This window comes from Panthera pardus, unplaced genomic scaffold (assembly GCF_024362965.1).
Source record: "Panthera pardus isolate Hobbes unplaced genomic scaffold, ASM2436296v1 HiC_scaffold_6, whole genome shotgun sequence".
NCBI lineage: Eukaryota > Metazoa > Chordata > Mammalia > Carnivora > Felidae > Panthera > Panthera pardus.
Genome location: NW_026526991.1, coordinates 1,475,021 through 1,499,266, shown reverse-complemented (window position 1 = coordinate 1,499,266; position 24,246 = coordinate 1,475,021). Strand labels below are relative to the sequence as shown.

General features: G+C 57.3%; 2 protein-coding genes across 6 annotated transcripts in view; one reads left to right on the top strand and one right to left on the bottom strand.

Moving 5' to 3' along the window:
* LOC109265244 (uncharacterized) lies at positions 1-13,712 on the top strand. The gene is made up of 4 exons (XM_053894754.1): positions 1-118; positions 278-510; positions 909-1,056; positions 13,139-13,712. The coding sequence occupies exons 1-4, from the start codon at positions 1-3 to the stop codon at positions 13,456-13,458; spliced, it is 819 nt and encodes a 272-aa protein (XP_053750729.1). The 3' UTR covers positions 13,459-13,712.
* Positions 13,713-15,135: 1,423 nt separating this feature from the next.
* Positions 15,136-24,246, bottom strand: part of MGAT3 (beta-1,4-mannosyl-glycoprotein 4-beta-N-acetylglucosaminyltransferase) — a 56,461-nt gene continuing 47,350 nt past the window's right edge. For 4 of the 5 annotated variants that reach the window (XM_019446933.2, XM_053894732.1, XM_053894731.1 and 1 more), the window contains one exon: positions 15,136-19,987. In XM_019446933.2, coding sequence (XP_019302478.1) covers positions 18,385-19,986 — 1,602 coding nt within the window. In that variant the 5' untranslated portion in view covers position 19,987 and the 3' untranslated portion in view covers positions 15,136-18,384. Of the gene's footprint in view, positions 19,988-22,922; positions 23,835-24,246 lie in introns of those variants that run through there. The other variant, XM_019446931.2, reaches the window with a different exon arrangement.

The window sequence follows — 24,246 nt, the reverse complement described above, 5'->3', positions numbered from 1 at the left end:
ATGGGGGGCGCCAGCGCGGCCCTGAGCAGAGGCTCGGCGAGCCCCGGGCCCCGGCTCCTCCCCGCACTCACCCGCGGACTGCGCGCGCTACCACTCCTCGCGATTCGCCTCTCGCCCGGTACCTTTCCCGGGGTCACCCACCAACATGGCCCCTTCACTTCCGGGACACGACCTTGCGCACGGAGCTGAGGGGAGGGACTGAAGGGAGCGTGGGGGCGGGCGGAGGCGGAAGGACTTCCGTTCTTCGCGGCCGAGGCCTCTCTCGGGGCGGGGCCAGGAGCCTCGTCGGGCCACGCCCCCTCAGGCGGTCTCGGTCCCGCCTCCGTGCGTGACGTCCCCCAGGGACCGGTCCGCCGAGGCCGTTCGGGCCCCGCCCACCCGGAGAGCGACCGCGCCGTGGGCGGGAGTGGGGCGGCGGACTGGCACCCGGGTGGCCTCGCCGTCCAGCGACCGGGCTGCGTCGGGCCGACCCCCACCCGCTGCCAGCCTCGTAACCTGTCAGGCGGTCAGGTCAGACCCCAGCACCGACTGCCGATCTCGGGCTGGGCCGTGGGGACACCTGGGGAAGTCTGACACTACTACTATTCTCTGTCATGGCTTTCAAAGCTCCTCAAGTCCCATTTTTCTCAGATCGCTTTCTTTTCACCCCTCGGGGCTCTTCCTGCTCCCCGGGCCCTTCGGCTCGCGGCAAACTCCTACCCTTGAAGGTCCACCTCACTTGTTCCCTCCGGACGTCTTTTCCAGCACCTTCCTCCTCGGGCGTCCAGCACAGGCGCCTCCTTTGGGCCGCACAGAAATGTCTGCACACTGCTGTTGGGGCTCCTAACAACAAATCGTATTTACTGGCACCAGTTATTTGCCGGGCACTGCTGTTTAATGTACCCGTTTGCTTCTCTGTCTCTCACCAGATCCGGGGGCGCGACCCACACCTTCTGGAATCCGTGAGGCCCCTGCCCGCAGCGTGTCCAGGTGCCAAGCGAAGCCAAGGAGCGTTGGGAGTCAGGCCCCTGGGGACCCCCAGTTCCAGTTGCACCACTGAAGGACTTCTGCCCTCTGGCAAGTTTCCTAACCTCCGCCTGGGGCTGTTGTGGGGACTAACGGGCATCCAGCAGGAGGGGGTGGGCGTTTAGGAGCAGGTACCATCCACTCGTTGATTCACGCATCCAGTCCTCCTCAGGGGTCTCTAACGTGCAGGGCACTGCCACCGGTGTTGCAGGGAACAGAAGGATCAAGTTGTGTCATCTAGTGGGGGCTGACGCAGGTGGTGAGGTGAGCTGGGAGCCCTCCTGCAGGTGCGAGGATGGAGGGAAGGGAGTGTGGTGGGAGGGAGGGCGTTGCTCTTTTACACGGGAGTGGGCGACATGCGGATCTTCTCCTTTTTTGGTGGCTGTGGACACCATTCCGTGCCACCTTCTCGCCTTCAACGCCTTTGCTTCGGCTTCGGCTTTGGGAGGAGCCGGGGTTTTCCTCTTCCCGTTCTGCTCCGTCTTCGTGAAAAGGGTCCCTCCCTGAATCCCATTGTCGCAGGGTCAGTCTGGCTTGAGCAGAACCGAATGCACCAAGCGCTAAAGCAGGGAGGTTGGTTGGGAAGCTGTGGCAGGACCCCAGGGGAGACAGGGGCTCAAACCAGGGGAGGCGGCAGTGGAGGGAGGAAGTGGTCAGATCCTGGAAGTCTGTGGAGCTAGAGCCACTGCTCACGTAGGGTGTGAGAGAGAAGGGCCACCGTGGCTTCCGGCTTCTGCCTGAGCAACTACCCTGCTGCCTCCCTGCTTCAGCTCAGTTAGGAGCATGTTCCGCGTGTTCCAGAAGAAGGCTGTTTTCCAGAGGCCTAAGGTCTCCACTCAGATGAGGGAAGACTTCCCTGTGACATGGGGAGCCCCGCAGCACTGAGGGACGGTGAGCCCTAGGGCTTCCGGGAAAGGGAGGGCCCAGTTGGGGGCCTCAAGGAGGGAGGCTTAAGACTTAGGACCAATGGTGGTGTGGAGCCTGGGCTCTTAGGCTGGGGCTGGATCCCCCAGGGCTGGAGGAAGAAACTCAGCAATTCTCTCCCTCACGCTCCAGTGCAGTGGCCCCAGCACTTACAGCCGCCTTTATGAAGCACCTCTGGTGTGCCAGCCATTTGGACTGACTACAAACCTTGTATTATGTCCAGGCCCAGCGGCCCTGCTTGGTAGGCATCGTTATCCCCATCTTACAGATGAGAAATCCAAGACTGAGAGAGGTTTGCTAATTTCTCTGATACTGAGCCAGGCAGCTGGGAAGCTCGCGGTGGAACTCGTCTGTCTTACACCAAAACGTGTGTTCTTTCCACTCTTCCAGGCTGCCCTACTTTGCTCGATAAAGAAATAATTTTGTGACCCAAATAAATCTAATTGGTGACATTTCCAGCTGGAAGACTAGGTGACCTTTCGTATCCCTCCTGACCCTCCTGCTCTATAGAATATTATTTTTAGGAGGGAAGGGGGGAGGCCCCGGGCGGCCTGCCTTTCAGATCAGCTTCCCCAGACTTCTTCTGGGTCTTTTCTTTACTTCCAGACTCAGAGCACTCATTCCTGTTCCCAGTGCTCCCGTGACAATGGCGGGGGGAGGGGGGGTTGGAGAAGCGAGGCAGGCACACATCCATGGTGCCTTTGTAGGTCTGAGACCCCCGGCAAGGAGCACTGACCCAAATGTCAGGGCTCTGCCGGGTGGATGGGACAAAGGGTCCTCTGGGATCTCTAAGATATTGCAGCTTTGACCTAACTCCCAGTCGCACATCTGGATGTTGGCAGATGGTGTGTTATGGGGTCACGGATGGAGGGCAAGAGGGAAGCCCTTGTTCATCAGAGCCGTGACTCACACCATTTCATTGCGGAGTGAATGGATGAAGGGATATTTTCCAGAAAGGTAGAGGGACTGGGAGAGAGAGACCATTTCCCCAAGTCAGGTCAGTCAAGTCTAGTTGCATTTGAAAGGGGCAGTGGGGCGGCGACGGGCATGGGGCAAGTGATTGAAGCTGTGCGTGTCTTGCTTTCCCCATCTGTGAGCTGGAGATAGAGATAAAGAGCTGCCTCCTTGGGCTGTTGAGGGTTAAATGTGAGAGGGCATGCAAGGTGTCATTGGGAACCTGACACCCCATGAGCATACACTCAGTGGTGGCTTGTATTATCATGAGGTGTCGGTGTCTCTCTCTCTCTCTCTCTCTCTCTCTCTCTCTCTCTCTCTCTCTCGTGAGCGGACAGGGACGTGGGAATATCACAAACAGGCTTTGGAAACCCAGGACACCAGTTCCAGGGCAGGAATTCCGGGAGTCTCAAGCTAGGGCCTTCCAGCCCTGGAAAGCCTCCGTGGCCAAGGGTCCGGGCCCCAGAGGGCTAAGGCAGGATACAGGAACAAAATGAACAAAACGTTTTTGCTGAGTGACCGTGAGAATCAACACTGTTGTTCCCAAGCAGTCTATTGTTCGGCGTTTAGTGAGCACCTAGTGTGAGCCAGGGTTAGAGGTGGGGATGCGGATGTGAAACACGCAGTTCCTGTCCTCAAGAAGGCTGGGGGGGGGGCGGGGGGTGGAGACAGACAGGTACGCAGGTGCTAGGAGAGAAGCCTTCACAGGTGCTCTGGGAACCAGAAGATGCTGTGACCCAGTGAAGAAGCAGGGTTGGGTGAGCACCCACTGGCTCCGGAAGCGAAGGGTTGAGACCCAAAGCTGGACCGTGAGCATGCTCAGGTTTCTCGGAAAGGAAGTGACAGCCGGTGAGGCGTGCTTCAGGCACTGGCACCGTTAGTCTGGAGTCGGTCACGGGTTCAAGTCCCAGCTCTGCTACCTGACCGCTGGGCGTCCTTCAGCAACGTGCTCAACCTCTCTGAGTCTTGGTTTCTACACTCAAAAATGGGGATTCATTAAAGTACCTAAGCAATCAGACCTTGAAACTGACTCATGCCAACTAAGATGGAAGAGAGAAGCAGTGGCTATCTGTGTATATATTAAGTGTGTATCTGCAATGAGAATTAAAACTATGGCTAAGGCCTTAGGGAGTCCAGGTGATGCTGGGGGGCAGGAGTGGTCCGGGCAGAGGATGGAGTCTCGGCCCATTGCAGAGTTCAAAGGACTAGAGCCAGAGAACTCAGGAGAGGCCCGAGATGAGGCTGGGGAGGAAGGCAGCAGGCCACAGCCAGGAGTTTGACCCTGAGCCAACAGCAGGGGAAAGTCCCAGCCACGATCAGACTTCCATCTTAGAAAGAGCTGCCTGGCCCTTTTACGGGGACTAGATTGACAGGCTGAGACCTGCAGGAGCTGGGCCCCAGGCCACTTCGGCGCCCCTTGAGAGAGCCATCAGCGGACGGTAGGAGTGAGCCCAACGCTTCCTGTGTGCCGACATCTCTTGCACACACAACCCCCTAACCCTCATCACAGCCGTGTGAGGATGAGAATGTCCCTGTGCCAGGGACATCCAAGGAGGCAGGACCTTAAAGAGCCATAAGCAGCAGGATTAGGATCTGAACTCCGCTCTGGGGCTTGAACCGTCCCGGGATAGATGAAGTGACTAGAGGCAAGGGTGGAGGAAGAAGACAAGGACAAGGAGCCCCTGGGGACACTGACAGCTAAGGCCCAGGAAGCAAAGGACACTGCAGAAGACAGGGGTGTCATGGAGGCCTGGGGAGAGGAGAGGGTGGCCACGGAGGCCAGGGCCCCAGGCAGTTTGCCCAGTTAGGTGCTGGTCTCAGACTGGTTCACTGAGAACCCAGGGGCTGTAGAGAGTAATTGGGGAGGTGGAAAGGGAGACCGTGACTTTGCTGGCAGGAGAAAGGGTGAGATGAGAGGACGGTTGAAGAAAAAGCGGTTGGGTTGGGCTGGGGGTGTGCTGGTACCGTTCCAGCCTGGGGAGGGGAAGAGAGGAGCCAGTTGAGGCAGAGGAGTTGGAAGTGCCAGAGGGAGTGAGCCCTCAAAGGAGTGAATTCCCCGATGCTGCTTACTGAGGGGGGTGGGGAGGGGAGGGGGCACGCAGGGCAGCTCCAGGCTCCCCTGCTGGAGGCAGAGAGGGTGAGTGCCTGCAGCCTGGGTCTTTCCAGCCTCCAGCCCTTTGCTTTGCCCAGCAATGTTGTAAGGCACACAACACTGAGACCCTCTTTAAATGCTGGGTGCTTTGAATGGGAGGGAAATGGCTGCTGAATGACAAGACGGAAAGCTCACCCCGGCCCACCCCCCCCTCCACCTCCCAACCTTGCCAGGGGAGGACCCAGGGTGGAGTAAGGGTGCAGACACTCCTTTTACCCGCCCTGCTGGAGTAATGGAGGAGTTGGCAGTAACCGTAACGGATCAGCGAAGCTCCGGATGTGAGCCTGCCAGGGACCTGGAAATCTCTCAGAGAGCGCCGCTTCCCTCCCAACGGAGTTTGCTGTCATCAGATGTCATCGATCCTGTATTCACCAGACCAAAACCTGATATCCCTGGCCAGGAGTGAGATTCCCCCATTAGCCTGTGAAATCTTTGCTGCCCACATAGTGCCAGGTGGTGTTGAGAAGGGCACAGAGACTGTAAGCTCATTCACGGAATCCCCTCCCCTTGGCAGGCAGCAGGAGTGGGGGCCAGGACTGGCAGATGGGCAGGCTTAGAGCCCAGCTCCCAGCTCCCCCACTTGCCACGTGTACCACCTCTGTGAGGTTCAGAACGTAGGAGAAGGGTGGGGAGGCTGAGTACAGTGTCCAGCCCAGGGCAGTCGCTCAGTGAATCTCAGCCAGTGTCCCTTTACATCCTTTCTACCCATTGACCCACTGGATACCAGTGACCCACTTTACAGATGAGGCAGCACCACTCAAGCTGATTACAGCCTCCGTCTCCTCCAGGGGCAAACAGGTGTACGTGCGGGACTGTTCTCGCCCCGCAAAGAGCTTTGTAAGACCCAGAAAATTATAAGAGCTTTCCGCGTTTGCTTAAATGCTTAAGACATCTGGCAGCGTTGGGCTCCCCAGCCCCCTCTTCTGCTAAGGAGCAGCTAATCCCTTTGGACAGTTTGCACAGCAGCCTGTGTGGGCTGGCAGTGCAGTGGCCCTGCCCGGAGGGTGGATTGGCGGGGGAGACTGGAAGAGGGAGAAGGGAGAGCAAGGTATGATTTCCAGGTCAGAGTCTGGGACGTACGGCAACACAGTAATTAAGACAAGATATACTCCAGAGGTTGTGCAGAGCTTGGGATGACCCTGCGTGTGGTTTGGAGGAGTCGTGACGTTCGCACATGCTCTGGGTCCTTTGAGTCTTCGAACTTGACCCACCGATGTCCTTGGGCTGGGCTGATTGGCAGAACAGCCTTTCCTCCCCCAGGTGTCTCGGCAATTCCACAGCTGGCACGGGCTGGAGAATGGGAGGACCCTCTCTAAATACGGCGCCATGATGGGAAAGCCATTCTCACATCCGAGGATGGTCAGAGGAGGAAACCGGCCAGGAGAGCAGGCAGAAACGGGCAGGCCTGAGGCCCCTCTTCTCAGATCAGTGAGGTGAAACCCAGGACCAGCCTGGTCTGCGTTCAGTTAACTTCTTTTTCTTTAACACTGTTTTTTAATGTCTATTTTTCAGAGAGAGAGAAAGAGTGCGAGCAGGGGAGGGGCAGAGAGAGACACAGGATCTGAAGCAGGCTCCAGGCTCCGAGCTGTCAGCACAAAGCGCAACACGAGGCTCGAACCCACGAACCGTGAGATCGTGACCAAAGCTGAAATTGGATGCTTAACTGACTGAGCCACCTCGGCACCCCCCCCCCTTTTTTTATGTTTTCTTATTATTTTGAGAGAGAGAGAGAGAGTGCATGGGGGAGTGGGGAAGGGGCAGAGAGAGGGAGACAGAGAATCCCAAGCAGGCTCCCTGCTGTCAGCGCAGAGCCCGACACGGGGCTCGATCCCACGAACCTGTGAGATCCTGACATGAGCTGAAACCAAGAACATGCTCAGGAACTTCCAAGAGTGTTGACGACGCCACCCGGCAAAGCCTCCCACTGACGCAAGCGGCGGGCCTCTGCCCTCAGTGACTCCGAGGGGGACGAATGGACCCTAAGGAAGGTGGTGGCCCTGGTCTGCCAGAGTGCGGGGGTCTCTGGGGCCTGACTGGGGACGTGCCGGTGGGTGGATATCACCGTCAGCCACCACTACTGACGCAAGTGGGGCTGGGAGCCCGCCGCCCGAGGAGGGATGAGCTGTTACGCGCCCACCGTGTCAGTACAGCTCAGCAGGATCCGGTGAGCGCCACGGGGCCCTGGCGGAAGTCACACCCAGCCCCGCCGGGTAGGGAACAGACGCTCCAGAGGTGTTCACCTTCCGGGCTCCGCCACGTCCTGTGCAGGTTCTGGAACCTTCCTTTCCTCGTCTGCCGAAGGGGGAGAAGAGCACGTCGCCCTTTGCGCCACATGCCTTCACCACACGGATGTCCCCCTCGCGTGGCCTTCATCATTCTGTGTATTTCCTGGTCTCGGTTTTCCTTTCTCTTCATGATGTTCTGTGATTCTGTTATATACACACACACATATATGTGTATATACATCCTTCCATTCTGCGGCGTCTGCTTTATACGCCCTGTCAAATCCCACCTGGCGTCCAGTTGGGGAAAAGAAAGGAAGGAAAGGAGGGAAGGCCGGCCCGCACCGCCGGTTGTGGACATGCCTGGCTCTCCCACTAGGAGGCAGCACAGCACCGTGCGAAGGGTGGTGGAGGCCCTGGTCCTCTAAGTCCCATGGGGAGCTGTGCTTTCAGCAATTTATACCCTTAATCTCCCCGGATCCTAGCCTCCCCACCCCTACAACCTTGCAGGCTGGTAAGGCATAACCCCCTCCCAGATACCACGTAGATTACATGAAGTAACGTATGGAAAGTGCCTGATTGCGCTTCCAGGGGACATTTAACGATGTCTGGAGACACCCGTGGTTGTCACACTCGGGGGAGCGGATTCATCCGGTAAGTAGGGGCCAGGGATGTTGCTAACACCCTGCAATGCATCGGGACAGGCCCCCCCAACACAGAATCATCTGGCCACGAGGTCACTAGCGCCGAGGCCGAGAAACCGTGGCCTTACTTGAAAGTCGATTTGGAGCTCCTAGAGGGCAGCAAGTGTGTCTTCTCCGTTTCTGTATCTTCCTTGGGGCCTGTCATACGGCGTGCAGTCAGTGAGCGAGTGCAGGGTTGAGCTGAAAGGTTAAGTACTGGCAGAAGAGGTGGCATGGGTACAGTGGGTGGGAAGAGGGGTGACCGACTAGAAAAACTCACTGTCATGGAGCGGGGTTGCACACCTAACTGCGTTAGCATGGCGGCTTCCTGAGAGATGAGTCCGATTTGCAAAAATCAGATTGGTTCTAAGCATCCTAATCAGATTGTTTTATTTATTTATTTAAAAAAAAATTTTTTTTTTTTAACGTTTATTTATTTTTGAGACAGAGAGAGACAGAGCATGAACGGGGGAGGGTCAGACAGAGAGGGAGACACAGAATCCGAAACAGGCTCCAGGCTCTGAGCTGTCAGCACAGAGCCCGACGCGGGGCTCGAACTCACGGACCGCGAGATCATGACCTGAGCCGAAGTCGGACGCTTAACCGACTGAGCCACCCAGGCGCCCCCTAATCAGATTGTTTTAAATGCTGGCGATCGAGGGGACCCTTCGAGAACTTTCTAATTTTTTTTTAATGTTTGTTTATTTTTGAGAGAGCGAGAGAGAAGGGGAGGGGTGGAGAGAGGGGGAGACACGGAATCTGAAACAGGCTCCAGGCTCTGAGCTGCCGGCACAGGGCTCGCACTCACGAACTGCGAGATCACAACGTGAGCCGAAGTTGGATGCTTAACCGACTGAGCCACCCAGGTGTCCCTCAAGAGCGTTCTAGAACTGAGCGACCCCCCTTGGAGCCTCTGCCCCAGGACCCTGTCACAATGGGCTGGAATGACAGAGTCAGGTTTTCTGCCTCCTACAAATCTCAAGAATGTTGTTTCTTTTTCCCACCACCAACCCGCACCCCAGACCCTGGCCAATATTTACAGAGCCAAATGGCAAAGAGTCTAAAAGTCTCATTACTGGACAGCGGTGGACTGGCTGGCAGAGCAGATCAGGGAGCGGAGACAGCTATTTTTGACTAGTTGATGGGCGGTCACGTGGATAAGGGCCTGGCCGTGTCCCATGTGAACTTCTAGAAGGCAGAGCAATCCAAACTGGGGCCTGGCATGAGGCATCCTGGGTCTTCGGAAAGGTCGCTGCGTGGGACATGCTGAATGTTCTCATTGTGGCATGGGGACTGATCCAGTGTGATATCAAAGGAAGTGGCAAATCTCGGCCAAGAGGCGTGGCCACGGCTAATCCTGTGGGCAAGGCCCTTCAGGGGAGGAAGCTTGGGCCATAGAACACCTACTGCCCTCAGATGGGCAGGCAGGTTGTATGTGACGGGACCCCAGTGCTTGGGCAGGCAGAGTGGGGTGTTCAGGGAGCAGGGCCTCTGGTGGGTGTTGGACCGCGTAGGAGACAGTCCTGGGTTCAAATCCCAGTGCCTCCACTTATCAGTGGCATTTGCCTGTGAGTTGCTCATTCCCCAAATAGATGTTGAGGCGTGCTAGGAACTGTTTGCTCCCAAGCGTGGGAGACCACACCCAAAAGCACGCAACCCTAAGACCACGTGGAAAGGGCAGCACTGGAGACGTCTGAGGCATAATGGGAGCCCAGAGGATCAGCACCTAATCTGGGTGTGGGGAGGTAGAGGTGGGGCCGTCCTAGCAAGGCCTCCTGGAGAACCTGACACCGGAGCCTGAAAGAGTGAGCAAGCGTTAGAAACAAAATGGCGGCAGAAGGTTCTGGGCTAAGAGAACAGTGTGCCCGAACTCAGAGAAGAAGGTTTTCTTGAGAGGAGTTAGAATGTTTTCCGCTGTAAATAGCAGAAAGCCCAGCTCAAAGTGTTTTTTGCAAAGGGAATGTATTGGCTCGTGTAATTGAAAAGTCCTAACAGTGTGGCTTTTAGGGAAGGTTCCACACACCCAGCCAGTGCTATCAGCTGTAAGCTCCTCCCTCTCCTTTTATTTCTGGTGGTGAGGGCTCTTTCCCCTTTCCTCATCAAATTTTTAAAAAAATATTTATTTATTTGGGGGAGAGCGCAAGCGGGGGACGGGCGGAGAGAGGGGGACAGGCAGAGGGACAGGGGGACAGAGGATCCGAAGCGGGCTCTGTGCCGACAGCGGCCAGCCCGATGCAGGGCTCGAACTCACGAACCATGAGAACATGACCTGAGCCGAAGTCGGACGCTTAACCGACGGAGCCACGCAGGCGCCCCTCCCCATCATTCTTGAAGAAAAGAACTTCTTTTCCGGAAGCTTCCAGCAGTTTTTTTTCTTCTGTATCACTAGTCTGGATTGGGCCACTCGTCCATCCCTAAAGTAATCGCCCTGACCAGGTAGTGGGTTGTACAAACTGGCGGAGCCTTTCAGGGCTACCTTAGGAGCTGGGTGTGTGCATGTGTGAGTGTGCACGTGTGTCCGTGTCAATCCCCACCAAAGCACACGATCAAGAAATTCTGGTAGGAAGAGATGCCGAGAAGAGGAACCGTAAATGTCCACTGCAGCCAGCATTTACTGAGTGCCTACTGTGTGCCCAGCTCTCTGGAGCTGCTTTTCGTTTGAGGTGACCTTGACACCTTGGGGACTCATCTAACGAGCAGTCGGATCCATGGGCTGGATGCTCACTGGGGAGGACTCTGGAGAGGCTGGGCCAGCCCTACCTCTGCAGGAGTCCAGAACAGTAGGCAGAGCAGTGGGCCCAGGAGGAGGCCCTGGGGAGCCCCCTTATTGAAGGGGCGCATGGGGTAAAAGGATGCCAGGAAGGCACCCGAGAAGGAACATCAAGAAGGAGGTAGAGGAAGTCACAGCGGCTGAGGAAGGGGGTGTGGAGAAGGGATGCGTGACCCGTGCGTCAGGTGCACCACGTGAGGAAATGGGGGGTGCGGCCAGAGTCATGATGATGACCGCTCCCACTTTTGAAGCTCTCCCGATTCTCCAGGCTCTGTTCCAAGTTCTGAGTGCCCTCACAACCGCTCTAGAGTCTGTCCCATGGAGGTCTTTATTTCACAGACGAGGATGCGGGAGACCGACTTGGCCAGGGGCCGGTGAAAGACCTGATGGAGGCAACTAAGGTTGTGCCAGTGGTGACCTTGATGCCCCCCATTTCTTCTGGGCATCCTCCTTCCTCTGGTCGAAGAAGGCTAATGAGCATAGTCCGCCCAGCCCCTCTCCAGTCTCGCCGATTGGCTCAGGGATGATCACGTGACTTTATCCAAGTCAATGGCCTGCAGGCCCGGGACTTTTAGGGGAGAGGAGCTCTATTTCTTCTGTGCTAAGTACCCAAGATGGGATGCCGCGAGGCCTGGAGCTGCTGCAGCCATCTTGCAGGCATGAGGGTTTTAAGGCTGTCGGAGAATAGGGACAACACAGGATAGGAAGTGGAGCTGAGCCGAGCCACAGAGAGAGCTGGACGACACTGTGGGAGTGAGCTCCACCTCCAGCTGTAGCTGAAGCCTTTCTTGTTACTAAACTAACATGTCAGCGAGCCAATAAACTCTGCTGCTTGCCTCGTTTGGGTCGAGCTTTCTGTCATTAACTGAAAGCCAACTGCGTCAGTCACCTATGGCCACAATCAGGCTGCGTAACAAACCACCCCCGGTGGCTAAAGCAATTGAGCTCACGAGACTGGATTTATGTTTAGGTTGAACTGGGCTGGGAAGCTCTTCTGGTCTTGGCTGGGCTCACACAACACGTTGGGCGGCCGGGATGACGGGAACAATGAGGCCACACGCCAAGGCCCCCGTGGAAGGACTTGTGCCACTGTTGATGGTTTGTCGCAGTAGCTTTCAGCAGTCTAGGATAGGTGTCTGAGAGGTGGTTTGTGGTACCGATGTAGGGTCGGACTTTTCCTACAAACGCAGGAAATGAGGAGCATACGAGAGGTCAGGTTTGCGGGCGGATTGTCCCTCCACTTGAATTTGTGTGACGCTTCCTTGAGGTGAGATTCAAACAATGTTTTTATGGCAGGAGGCAGGGGGCCTGTTTGTGTTAAGCCCTGTGTGTCTCCTGCATAAGCACTGACTGGCTGACAGGCTCATTCTTTTGTGAATTATCCCTTCCTCTGTCACCAATAATCCAGGTCAGGCCTGAGCAGGTGGGCACATCCTTGAAGCAGCTGCCCACGCGCTGCCAGGCAGAAGAACCGTTCAGTTGAGCCTAGATCGAATTGTGGAACCGTCAGCAAATCAATTGTTGTGTTAGATTTCAGGGTGGTTTGTGTTGAAGCAATAAATATTTGATGGAGTAAACTACAAAATGAAACTTAAAAAAATTATTGTAATTTAAAAGCATTAGTTTCCTGCTATAACTGAGTGTCTGGGAATTCACTAGAACAGCACAGGAGGGGTCGAGGATGCTGGCCAGAGAGCTGGCCCCAGGGGAAGGCTTTTCACTGCTTTGAATGGTAACCACAGATGCGTGGATGTTCCATGATGTGGGGTGCCCAGGTGGGGACTCCCAGTGGGCTCCAGGATGTCAGGCCTTCAGGGTTTGTTTTTGTTTTTTAATGTTTATTTATTTGAGAGAGAGAGAGAGAGAGAGGCAGATTGTGAGTAGGGGAGGGGCAGAGAGTGAGGGAGACACAGAACCCGAAGCAGGCTCCAGGCTCCGAGCTGTCAGCCCCGAGCCCGACGCGGGGCTCGAACTCACAAACCACAAGATCATGTCCGGAGCCAGAGTCAGACACTTAACCAACTGAGCCACCCAGGCGCCCCTGTTTTTGTTTTTGTTTTTTTTAAGTTTATTTACTTATTTTGATGGGGGGGGGGGGAGCGGGAAGGGAAGAGAGAAGGAGGGAGAGAGAATCCCAAGCAGGCTCCACACTGTCAGCACAGAGCCCCACGTAGGGCTCAAACCCACAAACCATGAGATCATGACCTGAGTCGAAGTCAAGTTGGACGCTCAACCGACTGAACCACCCAGGCGCCCCAGGGCTTGGGCGTTTCAACTGCCCACAGCTCAAGCCCCGAGCTGGAGGGCATCTCTAGAAGCACTTCAGTGGTTGCTGTTACCCAGTCACCGGGCTTGCCCTGGTCTCCCCCATCCTGATGGAGCTTTATGGGTTGTAAACCATTTCCCTGTCTTTTATGTCGTCCTCTAGATGCAGTAAAGCTCTCCATGGACCATTTTTATAGGCAGATTGCGTCTGGAGAGAATAGGCGTCCCCCCAAAGGCCGCGGAGCCCGCCAGTACGGTACATCCAGCTCCCTGGATGGCCAGTGGAGGAAGACAGTCGTAGCTGATGTTCACAGCCGCTCACAGCCGGCTTCCTCGGCTCGACTTCACGCCAGCCCTCACCTCACCGCACTGACGTGGCGCTTACCTGTCGGTGGGCTGGTGTTTCCCACTGTCGTTAATCCTCCTGACAGCAGGGACTGCCTTCACTCGGTGTCCCCTCAGCCGGCACCACGCCTGGCTTGATTGGGAGCTCAGATGGTGTTTGAACATCAGTGTGGAACATCATTACCATCCTCACGCCTCCTGTCTTCATCTTCCTCCCCCCCCCCGCCCCCCGCCACGGACGCTGACACAGGGAGGGGCGCGTGGCATTCACTGCCTCAATGTACCCAAGCCTCCCTCCCCACAGCTGTAAAATGGGAATGATGGGGAGGGAGATCTCTTAGCCCAGAGCCTGGCACAGAAGAGGCACTTAATAAATAACGTCTGTAAAAGTCTATGATGAGGACGATTCATTCCGGGACATGATTTAAGGGTTATACACTTGATCTCAAGTGGCGAGGGGTTACCGTCACCCCCTTTTGGCTAGGTGGGATGTCTGTATCTCCTCCACTCTCCCCCAAGCCTGTGGAATTACACTCCCTACCCCCCCCCCCAAACCCCCCAAGCACCTGCAGCAGGTGCCTTCCTGGGCATTGGCAGCACGGCCGGAGGCCACGTATCTGAGTTATGCGTGTGACACCCTGCGCACCTTGTGGCTGCTCAGGGGACATTAGCCCCTGCTGTGGCCACCGACACTTCTGTCTCTCCTCCCTGTCTTCAGCCTCCGTCTCCCCATCTAACAGGGAGGCCACACAGCCACCCCACGGGGGACTGAGGCAGAGTTCAAAGTGTGCCTGCTTTCACCATCTCTGAGACTCTCCTTGGAAAATACCCAGAGGGTTCCTTCCCGAGGACGATACCATCGTCCATGGGCTTGATGGAAGCCTCCAGGAAGGCCCCTGCATTCCCTGGCTCCAGGCACCATCTGAGCACAAGTCCGTGGGAGAGACAGTGCCGTCTTCATGTGCTCCAAAGGGCTGGAGACAGGGACACTGCCGGGAATCCAGGTGCGGTCCCTCTTCTGCCACCAAGTGGCTGTGTGACCTTAGAACCTGTGACAGGAGCACCTGGATGGCTTAGTGGGTGGAACTTGCGAATCTTGATCTTGGGGTGGTAGGTTCGAGCCCCACATTGGGTGTAGATTACTTTTTTAAAAATCCTGAAAGAAAAAGAAGAAAGAAAGAAAGAAAGAAAGAAAGAAAGAAAGAAAGAAAGAAAGAAAGAAAGAAAAGGAAAGGAAGGAAGAAAGAAAAGAAAGAGAAAAAGAAAAAGAAAGGAAGGAAGGAAGAAAAATGAAAGAAAGAAGAAAGAAAGAAAGAAAGAAAGAAAGAAAGAAAGAAAGAACCTGTGACAGGCAAAGAGGGGAAGAACACTGAAGCGGGAGGGTTTGTCCGGACGCCCTGAGGTCAGGACTGAGAACCGCTCTCCTTTGGGGGTAGGCACCAGAACCTTCATCTGGCGCACCGACGAGGTACAGGTCCACCCCGGAGAGGGAGGGGCCGTGGCCAGTCCTGGACCTACCTCGTCTTTCTGCGCCCCTCCTTCCAGCTGGTTCCACCAGGTGGGGTCGGGGAAGGGGAGGATGCGCCCCTGGTTGTGCGTGGGTGCGTGCACGTGTGCGTGCATTCCCCGGTGCGGGGCTCCGCATGCCCCCCTCCTGCCCAGCGTCCGTCCGTCCGTCCGTCCGTCCGTCTGTGGGGAGGCTCACACCCCGCGGGCCCGGCGCTGGCGGCGAGGAGGTTTTGAGGAAGACCTGAGCCACCCCCTAGCACCCCTCCCTGACCCAGAGCACCCCCAAACTGGCCCCGCACGCGCACCTTTCAGACTTTGTAGCTGTTTTTATTATTAATATTATCTTTTCCTTTAAGCATCCCTTTAAGGGTGAAATGAAATCCAACCATTTACAGAGAAAATGATTTCAGAATGTACATATTGATTTTCCCTTACAAAAAAAATAATACTATTATCATTGGTGTCCTTAAATTATACATTTCCCAGGGCCCTGCCTTCTGCTTGGGGAAGTCCTGTATCCCCTCCCCAACCGTCACCTTTGCCCCCAAAGCTCTCCCACACCTGCCCCTGGGAATGGACATGACCTGTGGGCCGGCTGAGCCTCCTGAGTCTAGAGGTCATAGGGCCAGTGGTTCCCAGGGAAAGACACCTGGTTATGGCGACAGGGCCGGCAGTGTGCCCGCCCTCACACATTCACAGTTTGGTTTCCTTTCATACTGGGGGCGTGGCCCGGGGCTCCCCTGCCCGCCTCCCCACCCCCCACCCCCCAGAATTCCCAGTGTATGAATGTGAGTATATGTGAAACTCTCCAACCCCACGCCTTGCCCCCCGCCCCCACCCCCACTCTTCTGATGGCTGCTGTCTCCACCCAATGGCCAGGTCTCCACTCGGCAGTGACCACGAACAGGGTTCTGGGTCTGAGAGGGAAGGTGGGTCCTAGCAGATCTGAGCTCCTCCCCTCTTCCTTCCCCTGCCCCGGAGCTGGTGAACTGGAGGCCAGGGACCCCTGCCAGCCTGGGGAGGGGGCATGCCCATAGCAGCCGAGGGTGCCAGGGGCACGAGGTGAGGAAGCCCTCAGGAGGGAGGCCCTGGGCTGGGACTCAGGCACGATTCAGGAGCCCCCAGAGACTGCCTGCCCCCAGAGACTGCCTGTCCAGGGGGTGAGAGAGGTGGCTGGGAAGGCAGGCCCCGGTCTGGGTTGGCCCAGAGCCACAGGGACATCCTGATTTCTTTTGCCACTTCTCAGATCCAAGAGGGACTAGCGGGACTGCTGTAACTCCAAGGGAGGGGTTCCCTCAGGGCACCCTAAAGACTTGCTTGGGGTGGGAGACTGGAGGCCATAGGGCCCTGCCACCTGATTCATGCCTGCCTGCCTGCCGGCCGGACGCTGCTCTGCGGCCAGCTCCCCAGACCACACCCACGCCAGACAGTTCTCTGGACAGAGCTGAGCCAGAGGAGACCCCCTCCCCTTCTGGTCCGTCAGGAAACCCCAACAAGACCCCCAGAGACAGTCCTGGCTGGAGGCTGGGTGGGATGGGATGGAAGGATATGGTGGGGACCAAAACAGGCTGGGGAGGTAGTGAGCTCTCAGCTGTTCAGCCCTCGGGCCCGGAGGATTCTCATTCCTTGGACTGAAAGACAGACAGACAGACAGACCCCGCATCCCCCTTTACCCTTGCTTGCTAGGCTCCCCGAGGGCTTTGCGCCTCCGTCACTTTGGGGGAGCTGTGAGGGGCTGTGGCCACAGGCTCCAGGTCCCGGGGAAGGGGAGGCCTGGGCCCTGCCCCCACATCCATACAGAAGCATCTATTTACAGGGACACCCCAATACAGACACACACAAGTACACACCAAACATGCACACATGCCCATAAATACACACACGCACACACAAACATGTCCCGCTCCACAGGCAGGCTCTGCATCCTGGCATGGCTGGGTGAACATCTGTGGGGGCCTCAGGAGGGCGGTGTCTCACCCCTCCTTCAACTGCAGGCTCTCACTGCCCCCCCCCCCCCCAGCTCTGGACTGGCAGTGAATGGGGGCAGGAGCAGGTGCGTCTAAGAGCTCTGAACTTGAGAGGAGGATCCTAGGACTGTGTTAGTCATTCTGACGCTCTCTCCCCATGCCCCTCCCTCTGTGCCAAAGATGCTCCTGGTCTCCGTGCTCTCCTCCTTCCTTTACTAAGAAGACTCTCAAAGCTGAGGCTGGGCATGTGGCTGAAGACTCCCTTTCCCAGCTTCCCTTGCAGCTGCTTGTGACCACGTGACTAAGACCCGGCCAGTGAGATGCGATCGGAAGCGACCATGCCATGCTGGCTCATGCCCTTAACGGGAAAGGACATGGGCTTCTCTTGCCCTTCTCTGCTTCTCCCAGGCTGGGATGCACATGTGATGGTGGGAGCTGAAGCCACCGCTCTGTCCAGAACTGGAAGGTGTGTATGTGGGAAAAAGCAGAGCTGCCCTACTGGATCTGGACCATCTCCCTCTGGACAGTTAAGCTAGAAACAAGCTTGTCTTGCTTAAACCATTGTGTTTGGGGGCCTCTTAATGGCAGCAGCTTAGAATCTAACCAATACATCCCCTGCCCCCATGAGATAAACGGAGGGGAATGAGATGACATAACTGACCTCAAAGTCCTTCCTGGTCCCAGGCAGCCTGTGGGCCCTTCCTGGCTCTAGCCAGCCCCGAGCAGGGGCACAAGGGTGACTCTATCAGAGACGGTGGAGGGCTGGGGCTGTGGGTCCCAGTGGGAAGGGGTGATGGGGAACCTCTGCCTCCCCTAGGCCCCCTCCCAGGCCGGCTTGACGGTCCAGCCTCCGGCTCCCATCCCACCCCGAGAACTGGAGTCTTGGCCTTGCGAGGGCTGAGCGGGCAGCCCACAAGACACAGTATAAAAAGAAAGACGGAATGTCAAGGCCAGGTTTGCAACCAAAAGCAAGACTCCCCGGGCTTCGGCAGACTCCAGGCCCTACCCCACGGGTGCTATCCAGCGCAGGGGTGTCCTGCGGGCAGAGCTCTCTGCTCCCTCCAGCTCAGCCCTTCCGAGGACACTGCGCTTCCTCCCAGCTGGATGCTCCTTTACATCCCTCCCACCTTGCTGTCCCCTCTTCCTCCTGCACCCGAATGCACCCATTTACAGAGCCCCGGGACCTCCCGGCCTGCCCACCTTCCCGCTGCAGGTCCAAAGCCCCAGGAGGCCCAACGGCAGGTTTCTCCCCGGCCGGGGCCGCAGCTCCCGCGTGGCTGGCCTGGGGAGCTTCTCCTGCGGGTCCCCTTCCCCGACCCTGCCCGCCCTCCCCGGCTACCCAGTAACCGTCATGCACTCTCCGTTGGCACCTCCTGGCCACAGCACTCTGGGTGGACGGAAGGGCTGGACTCCCCTCTCCTGACGAGGAAGGATGCTTTGTGAGCTCACCGGCCTGGCCCTGGGTTCCCAAGGGCTCGGTCCTCTCGGGAACCAGGCAGCCGGCAGAGGGAGGCAGGGAAACAGCAGGAGGGGCTGCCGCCACCCCCCTCCCCACCCCGCCCGCCGGCTCTTTGCAGATCTCGCAGCCTTAGCCTTCGACCACATCCGATCTGCCCCTGGCGGGCGGCCTTCCCTCGGGCCCCCTGTTCCGCCGCCCACCTTCCGCCGTGCTCTTGGGCTCCCGGTAGGGGTTATCCAGCAGGTAGCGGAACTGGGCGTAGTTGCTGAGCAGGTACTTAGGGGCGTACATGTGTTCGCTGGGGTCGGCCGGCGGGTACTCCTGCCGCGTGCCGTCGAACCAGCCGCCCGTGCGGATCAGGCTCCGGATGTAATTGAGGTCCCGCTTGTCCTCGTAGTCGCCCCAGCGGGGGAAGTCGCCGTTCTGGGCGGACACGAGCTTGAAGTAGATGCCCTCGGGCGTGAAGCACCAGGAGCAGTGCCAGCCGGCGAAGTGCAGGGGGCTGCCCAGCGACCACTGCACCAGGATGTGGCCGGTGCGGTTCTCGTACTGGCGGAAGTTGGGCATGGTGTAGTACTGGCGGCGGCGCAGGCGGATGCCGTCCAGCCCGTACACCGTCTGCAGCATGTCCACGGTGCAGCCCGACACCACCTCCAGGGTGCCCGGCTGCTTCCAGAAGAAGCCGTAGAGCGACTTGCGCATGTGGAAGGCGAAGGGCTCCGTCCAGCCGTCGTACAGCTTGAGGAAGAGCACGCCGTCGCGCGCGGGGATCTCGTCGGCGTCGTCGATGATGAAGACGTCGTCGGGCCGCAGGTTGCGCAGCCGCGACACGCCGTCCTGCGTCAGGAAGGTGCGCAGGTAGTCGTCGGCGATCCAGCCGTCCTGCCGCCCGCCCAGCGGGAAGTGGTCCAGGAAGACGTAGAGCACCTTGTGCCGGATGTACTCGAAGGTGCCGTTGGTCAGCATCTCGCGGAACTTGAGCGGCCGCGGCTCCCCGTACGCCGTGAAGTTGGACTCGCACACCACGAACGCGTCCACCACGTCGCCCAGCTCGTGGAAGCGCACGTCCAGCAGGTCGAACTCGTGGTTGACGTTGATGGCGTTGATGACCCGCCGCGGCACCTCCCGGGGCACCAGGCGCTCCTTGGTGGGCAGGTTGGAGTACTGCACCACGGTGGGCACGCCGCAGCTGGGCCCGTGCCAGCCCGGGAGGCACACGCACTCCACCCACTTGCGCCGCGCGCCGCGGGCCCCCGGGCGCTCGCGGGTGCTCAGCAGGTGCCGCGCGGGGCCCCGGGCCGAGGAGCCGTCGGCGCCCTCGGCCTTCTCGTCGGGCCGCCCCGACGGGGGCTTCTCCAGCATCTTGGTGCCCGGTTTGAAGCAGACGCCGCCGGCCTTGGTGCGGACGAAATACTCGGTGGTGTCCTCGGGCAGCACGAAGTCCACCCGGTGGAGCTCCTCGGTGGCCTTGCTCGGCGACAGGGGCTGGAGCAGGGGCGAGTGGGAATAGAGCGGCGTTCGCAGCAGGTCGGGGCTACCCGGCTCCGGGCTGGCCTGGGGCGTGACGGGGGCATTGTTCCAGAAGAAGCTGGACACGAGGTTCGGGCTGAGGGAGGCCAGTTCCCGGGGGAAGGTGACGTAGGACAGGGTCTTAAAGAAGTGCAGGAAGGAGATGAGGCACAGGCCGGCCATACAGAACATGAGAAAGAGCTTGTAGCGTCTCATCTTCATTCTGCAGTAAAGAGGGAGACAGCAGCCGGGTCAGGGGGTCTGCAGACCCGGGTGACCGGAGCCCGAGGCCCCTCTCCTAAGGAAGGGAGCCTGAGGGAGCCTCTGCCGCCACCGTGTCTGTGAACGTCCTGGCCAGTGCCTGGCGCCCTTGCATGAGGTCACTTCCTGTCCCCCAGAAGTCTAGCCTGGGAATCCCACTCGCTGTACCAAGTACCCCTGGAAGCCCCCCAGCCCCACCCCGTCAAGGAAATTCCCCTCCTGGCCCCGGACCTCCTCCCTGTTGGCTCAGCCCTGCCCCCCCAGACACTGCCAGGTCAAACACCCCCCCTCCTCCCCTGCAGTCTGATCTTCTACCCGGCCTGCCCACCCTGACCCGACCAGCTGCACCGCTAGGCTTTGCTCCAGCAGCAACAACACCCGGCAGGGCTGAACTTGCCCCCGGGGGGGGGGGGGGGGGCTCCCAGGCCCCAAGGGAGGGAGTGCGACCGCCGACTTGCCCCCCACCCCGCCCTGCCCCGGAACCGCCCAGGGTGCTGTTCTTTTTTTCCCCGTTGGTGTGGATATGTTGACACATCAGTTCCTTTTCACTAGAAAATATTCACAGGCCTCAAGGAAACACATTGAACTCTAACACACTTAAGAAGGGTAAGTACAGGTGCCCGTTTCACTCCCCCCTCTCCAGACCGGTCTCCCCACACAGCTTGACCTGTCTGACGTGTGTTGCTGGGTTTTACATGCAACATTTCTGTTCTTGCTTTCCTATTTTTCGTAAATAGCATCATACTGGACACTAAGCGCACTCGAGTTGTTTTCCCCAATCCATGACGGATGAAACAGACTTTCGTATCAGTAGTTAATAAATCTGCCATTTCCTTTTAAATCCCACATAATATTCCACGGTTATTTTGAATGAATCACTGTCTATTCATGAGTGAGTCATGACTACAACCATTCTCTATTCATTTATGCAGTGTGATTTATCGATTCGTTTGCTTTTATTTATTTATTTATTTAGGAGAGAGAGAGAGAGAGAGAGAGCACCAGCAGGGAAGAGGGGCAGAGGGGCAGCGGGGGGAGAAAGAGAGAAAGAGAATCTTAAGCAGGCTCCTCCTTCAGTCGGGGCTCGATCCCATGACCCTGGGATCATGACCTGGGCCTCAATCAAGAGTGGGACGGTCAACGGACTGGGCCACCCGGGTGCCCTAATTTTATCAATTAGTTGATGGCTGGGGAATGGACAGCCTTGTATATTGTCTTTGACAGTTTAAGTAAATGTTCCAGACACTCTTCACTCGGTCTCCCCTAGGGCTAATGTCTTATATATCACCATGGTACATTTGTCATAACTAAAAAATGGAAATGGCCACATTACTATTAACTAAAGTCCACACTTTGTTCAGATGTGCTACTTATCTCGTGAATGAGCCCGTGTAGCGAGACGGCACTTCTGACTGTAAGCGTCCAGCTCACTTTGTCCCGGGGCCCAGGGAGGCGGGCAGGCAGGCTGGAGGCTACACCCATTTGGCCGAGTAGGACCAACGACTTGGTTGGATGACCTACAGGGTCGCTGGAGGGGCTAGGACAGAAACCCGGGCTTTGGCATCTGGTGTTTTCATTTCCCCTTCCGTAGATCCCTATGAGTGAGACACTGCCCTTCCACCTAGAACATTCTTTCCCTTAAAATGTTCCTTTCTGTGGCTTCTCTTCCCTTCTCGGGGTCATTTGGGCGCCTTCCTGCCATACTCTGCCCTCCACTTCCTAACTCTGAAGGCAGCAGGGGAGAAAGAGGCACACTTGTCTTCAAACTTCTGTGACCTCAAGAACAGCTCACCATCCTAAACGTCAGTTTCTACACTTGTGAAATGGGTACAGTGTTCCTGGTGGGCAGCAGGTGCTCAATAAACTTCCATGCTTTCAATGCTGGAAGATTCCAACGTTAATTTTCTCTAAGCTGCGTGGTCATAACGCACAGAATCATGACATGTTTGACCTAGAAAACATTTTAAGAATCACCTCCTTCAATCCTTTAATTTTCTAGAGGAGGAAACCAGGACCTAGGGGGCTTCAGGGACCTGCCTGAGGTTACAAAGCAGGGGCAGGAACCCGGGTGGCTTGACTCCTGTGCTACATCCCCTTCCCGGCCTCACCTTGGTGAGGAGTCCTGAGCAAGCTAGTGAGAACAGTGGGGTCGCCAATCCCACTGGCCAGGGTACTTGTGCTGTCGGGTCCAAGGGGACCCACCTCCTCTAGTTTGAATGCCTGGGCGCTCCTGGAGCCTGCCCAAGGGTGACCTGCACAGCTGACTGCAGACAGGCAGGACAATCGGGGGTGGGGGCCTGACCTCTGCTAAATGTCAGCTTGCCCTAGGGCCAGGGTGGGAGGGGCCGGTCTCCACTGGCTTTTGGGAAGACAGGAGGGAGGGGCTGCCCCTTGGCAACCTTCTGAAGCAGGTCGTCTGGGCTCCTCTCTCTATCAGGGATTCCAGCCCTACTCTGGCAAAGTGAGACCAGATAGACCAGGTCAGCAGGGTGGGTGCAGGGGCAGAGGGGTGAGGCCCGATACAGGCGGGTAGATAGGAGTTCTTGCTGTGGCGGACACCAGGCAGAAGGCAACACTGAAGACTGATGTCAGCACAGCGGAAGCCTCCACGGTGACCCGCCAGAGGGCTTTGAGGACCTACTCAGGCAGCCCTGATCCTTCTGGCAGGCTGTTTCCACCCCCGCCTTGGAACCTGCCTCCGTGGAGCACACCCCGATCCTGGCCCCCGCTGGACTGAGCTGGCCCATGAGCCGTGGAGGGCAGGGTCAGGCTGCCACTCAGACTAATTCCTGTAGCCGAGGTCACACTGACCCAGCTGCCCCTCGGTTCCCGGGCCAGGCTGGCTTTCAGGATCTCGTTACGCCTGGCCAGATGTGCCCTGCGGAAGACAGACTCACCTGTGCCTGGGATCCCCCTTTCACGGGGGCTTTCAGCGGGCGGCCCCCTGATGAGGCCCGGGCCTGGCTTGCTGCTGGGAATGAAGGAGCCAAGTGGGGCTCCCGTGTTGCTCTGGCGGCTGAGGAGACTCAGGTGGTCGGCCTGGAGCAAGCCAGTGCCTCACAGACCAGACTTCCTGGGGCGCCTTCGCTTCTGGCTTCACTCTTACTCTTCTTGTCCTGATCCCTTCTTATCTTATCTTCATGTATTTTGAAAAGTGCTCCAAACACATTTTTTTTTTTTTTGACTGAGTGGCATATAAATAGGAAACTGAATAAATAAAGCATCGGCACCTGTGGTCTCCTGTCTCATCCACCCTGGGAGGCTACTGTAACCACCCATTTCACAGATGGGGAAACAGACTCGGAAAGGTGCCGAGACTTTTCCCAAAGGACGTTAAGCAGGTGGCGACGTCAGGACCCGAACCCACTTCCGCTCTCATGCCAGCACCTCTCTCCCTCCTTACGGCCAAGGCTAGATCCCTCCAGGTGGCCCAGCTGTGAGCGAAATCCATGGAACCAAACTAGGCCCCAGCTGACAGCATTTCTACCTCTGTCCGAACGCCTCTTCGAGAAACACCCAGCGGTAACAATAAAGCTGATGGCCACTGACGCTTACAAGCCAGCGATTGTCCCGAGCACATTACACACTTGACCTCACTGGATCCTCTCAACAGGAAGCAGGTGCTATGCTATTGCCATCCCCATTTTACAGATGAAGAGACTGGGGACAGAGAGATGGTATAATTTGCCCGCTGTCACACAATTAGGGAGGGTCAGGCTCTGTGGGATCAGCTATGGTAAACCTGTCCCGAGCCCCCTCCATCTGCCACACTCAACCCAAGTAGGTTGACACTCATGAAGAGTCTACTGGTGACCCAGTGGATGGAACAGGCACCGTCGCATCTGACCCACACGCTACCCCACAGGCTGCTCACCCAACCCATATCTTCCATTCACTCAGCGACTGCTTATCAAGAGCCCGCTATGTCCCAGGCACTGTGCAAGGCCCTGGGAACACAGGGGACAAGGCAGACGAGGACCCCCACCTCCATGCAGCACACATGGGGGTGAGTAAGGCAAGGGACTGCAATAAACTAGAAATCAACGAGTCAGGTAATAACTTGAGCAAGAGTAGTGCTCCGGAGAAAAAGCAGGGTAAAGGACTGGGAGGTCACATGGCTTCACTGACAAACGGGGGCCAGTGCAGGCCTCACTGAGAAGAGGAGACTTAAGGAAGAGAAAGACTTGAAGACGACAAGAGAGCAGGGGATGAAGGTTCTGG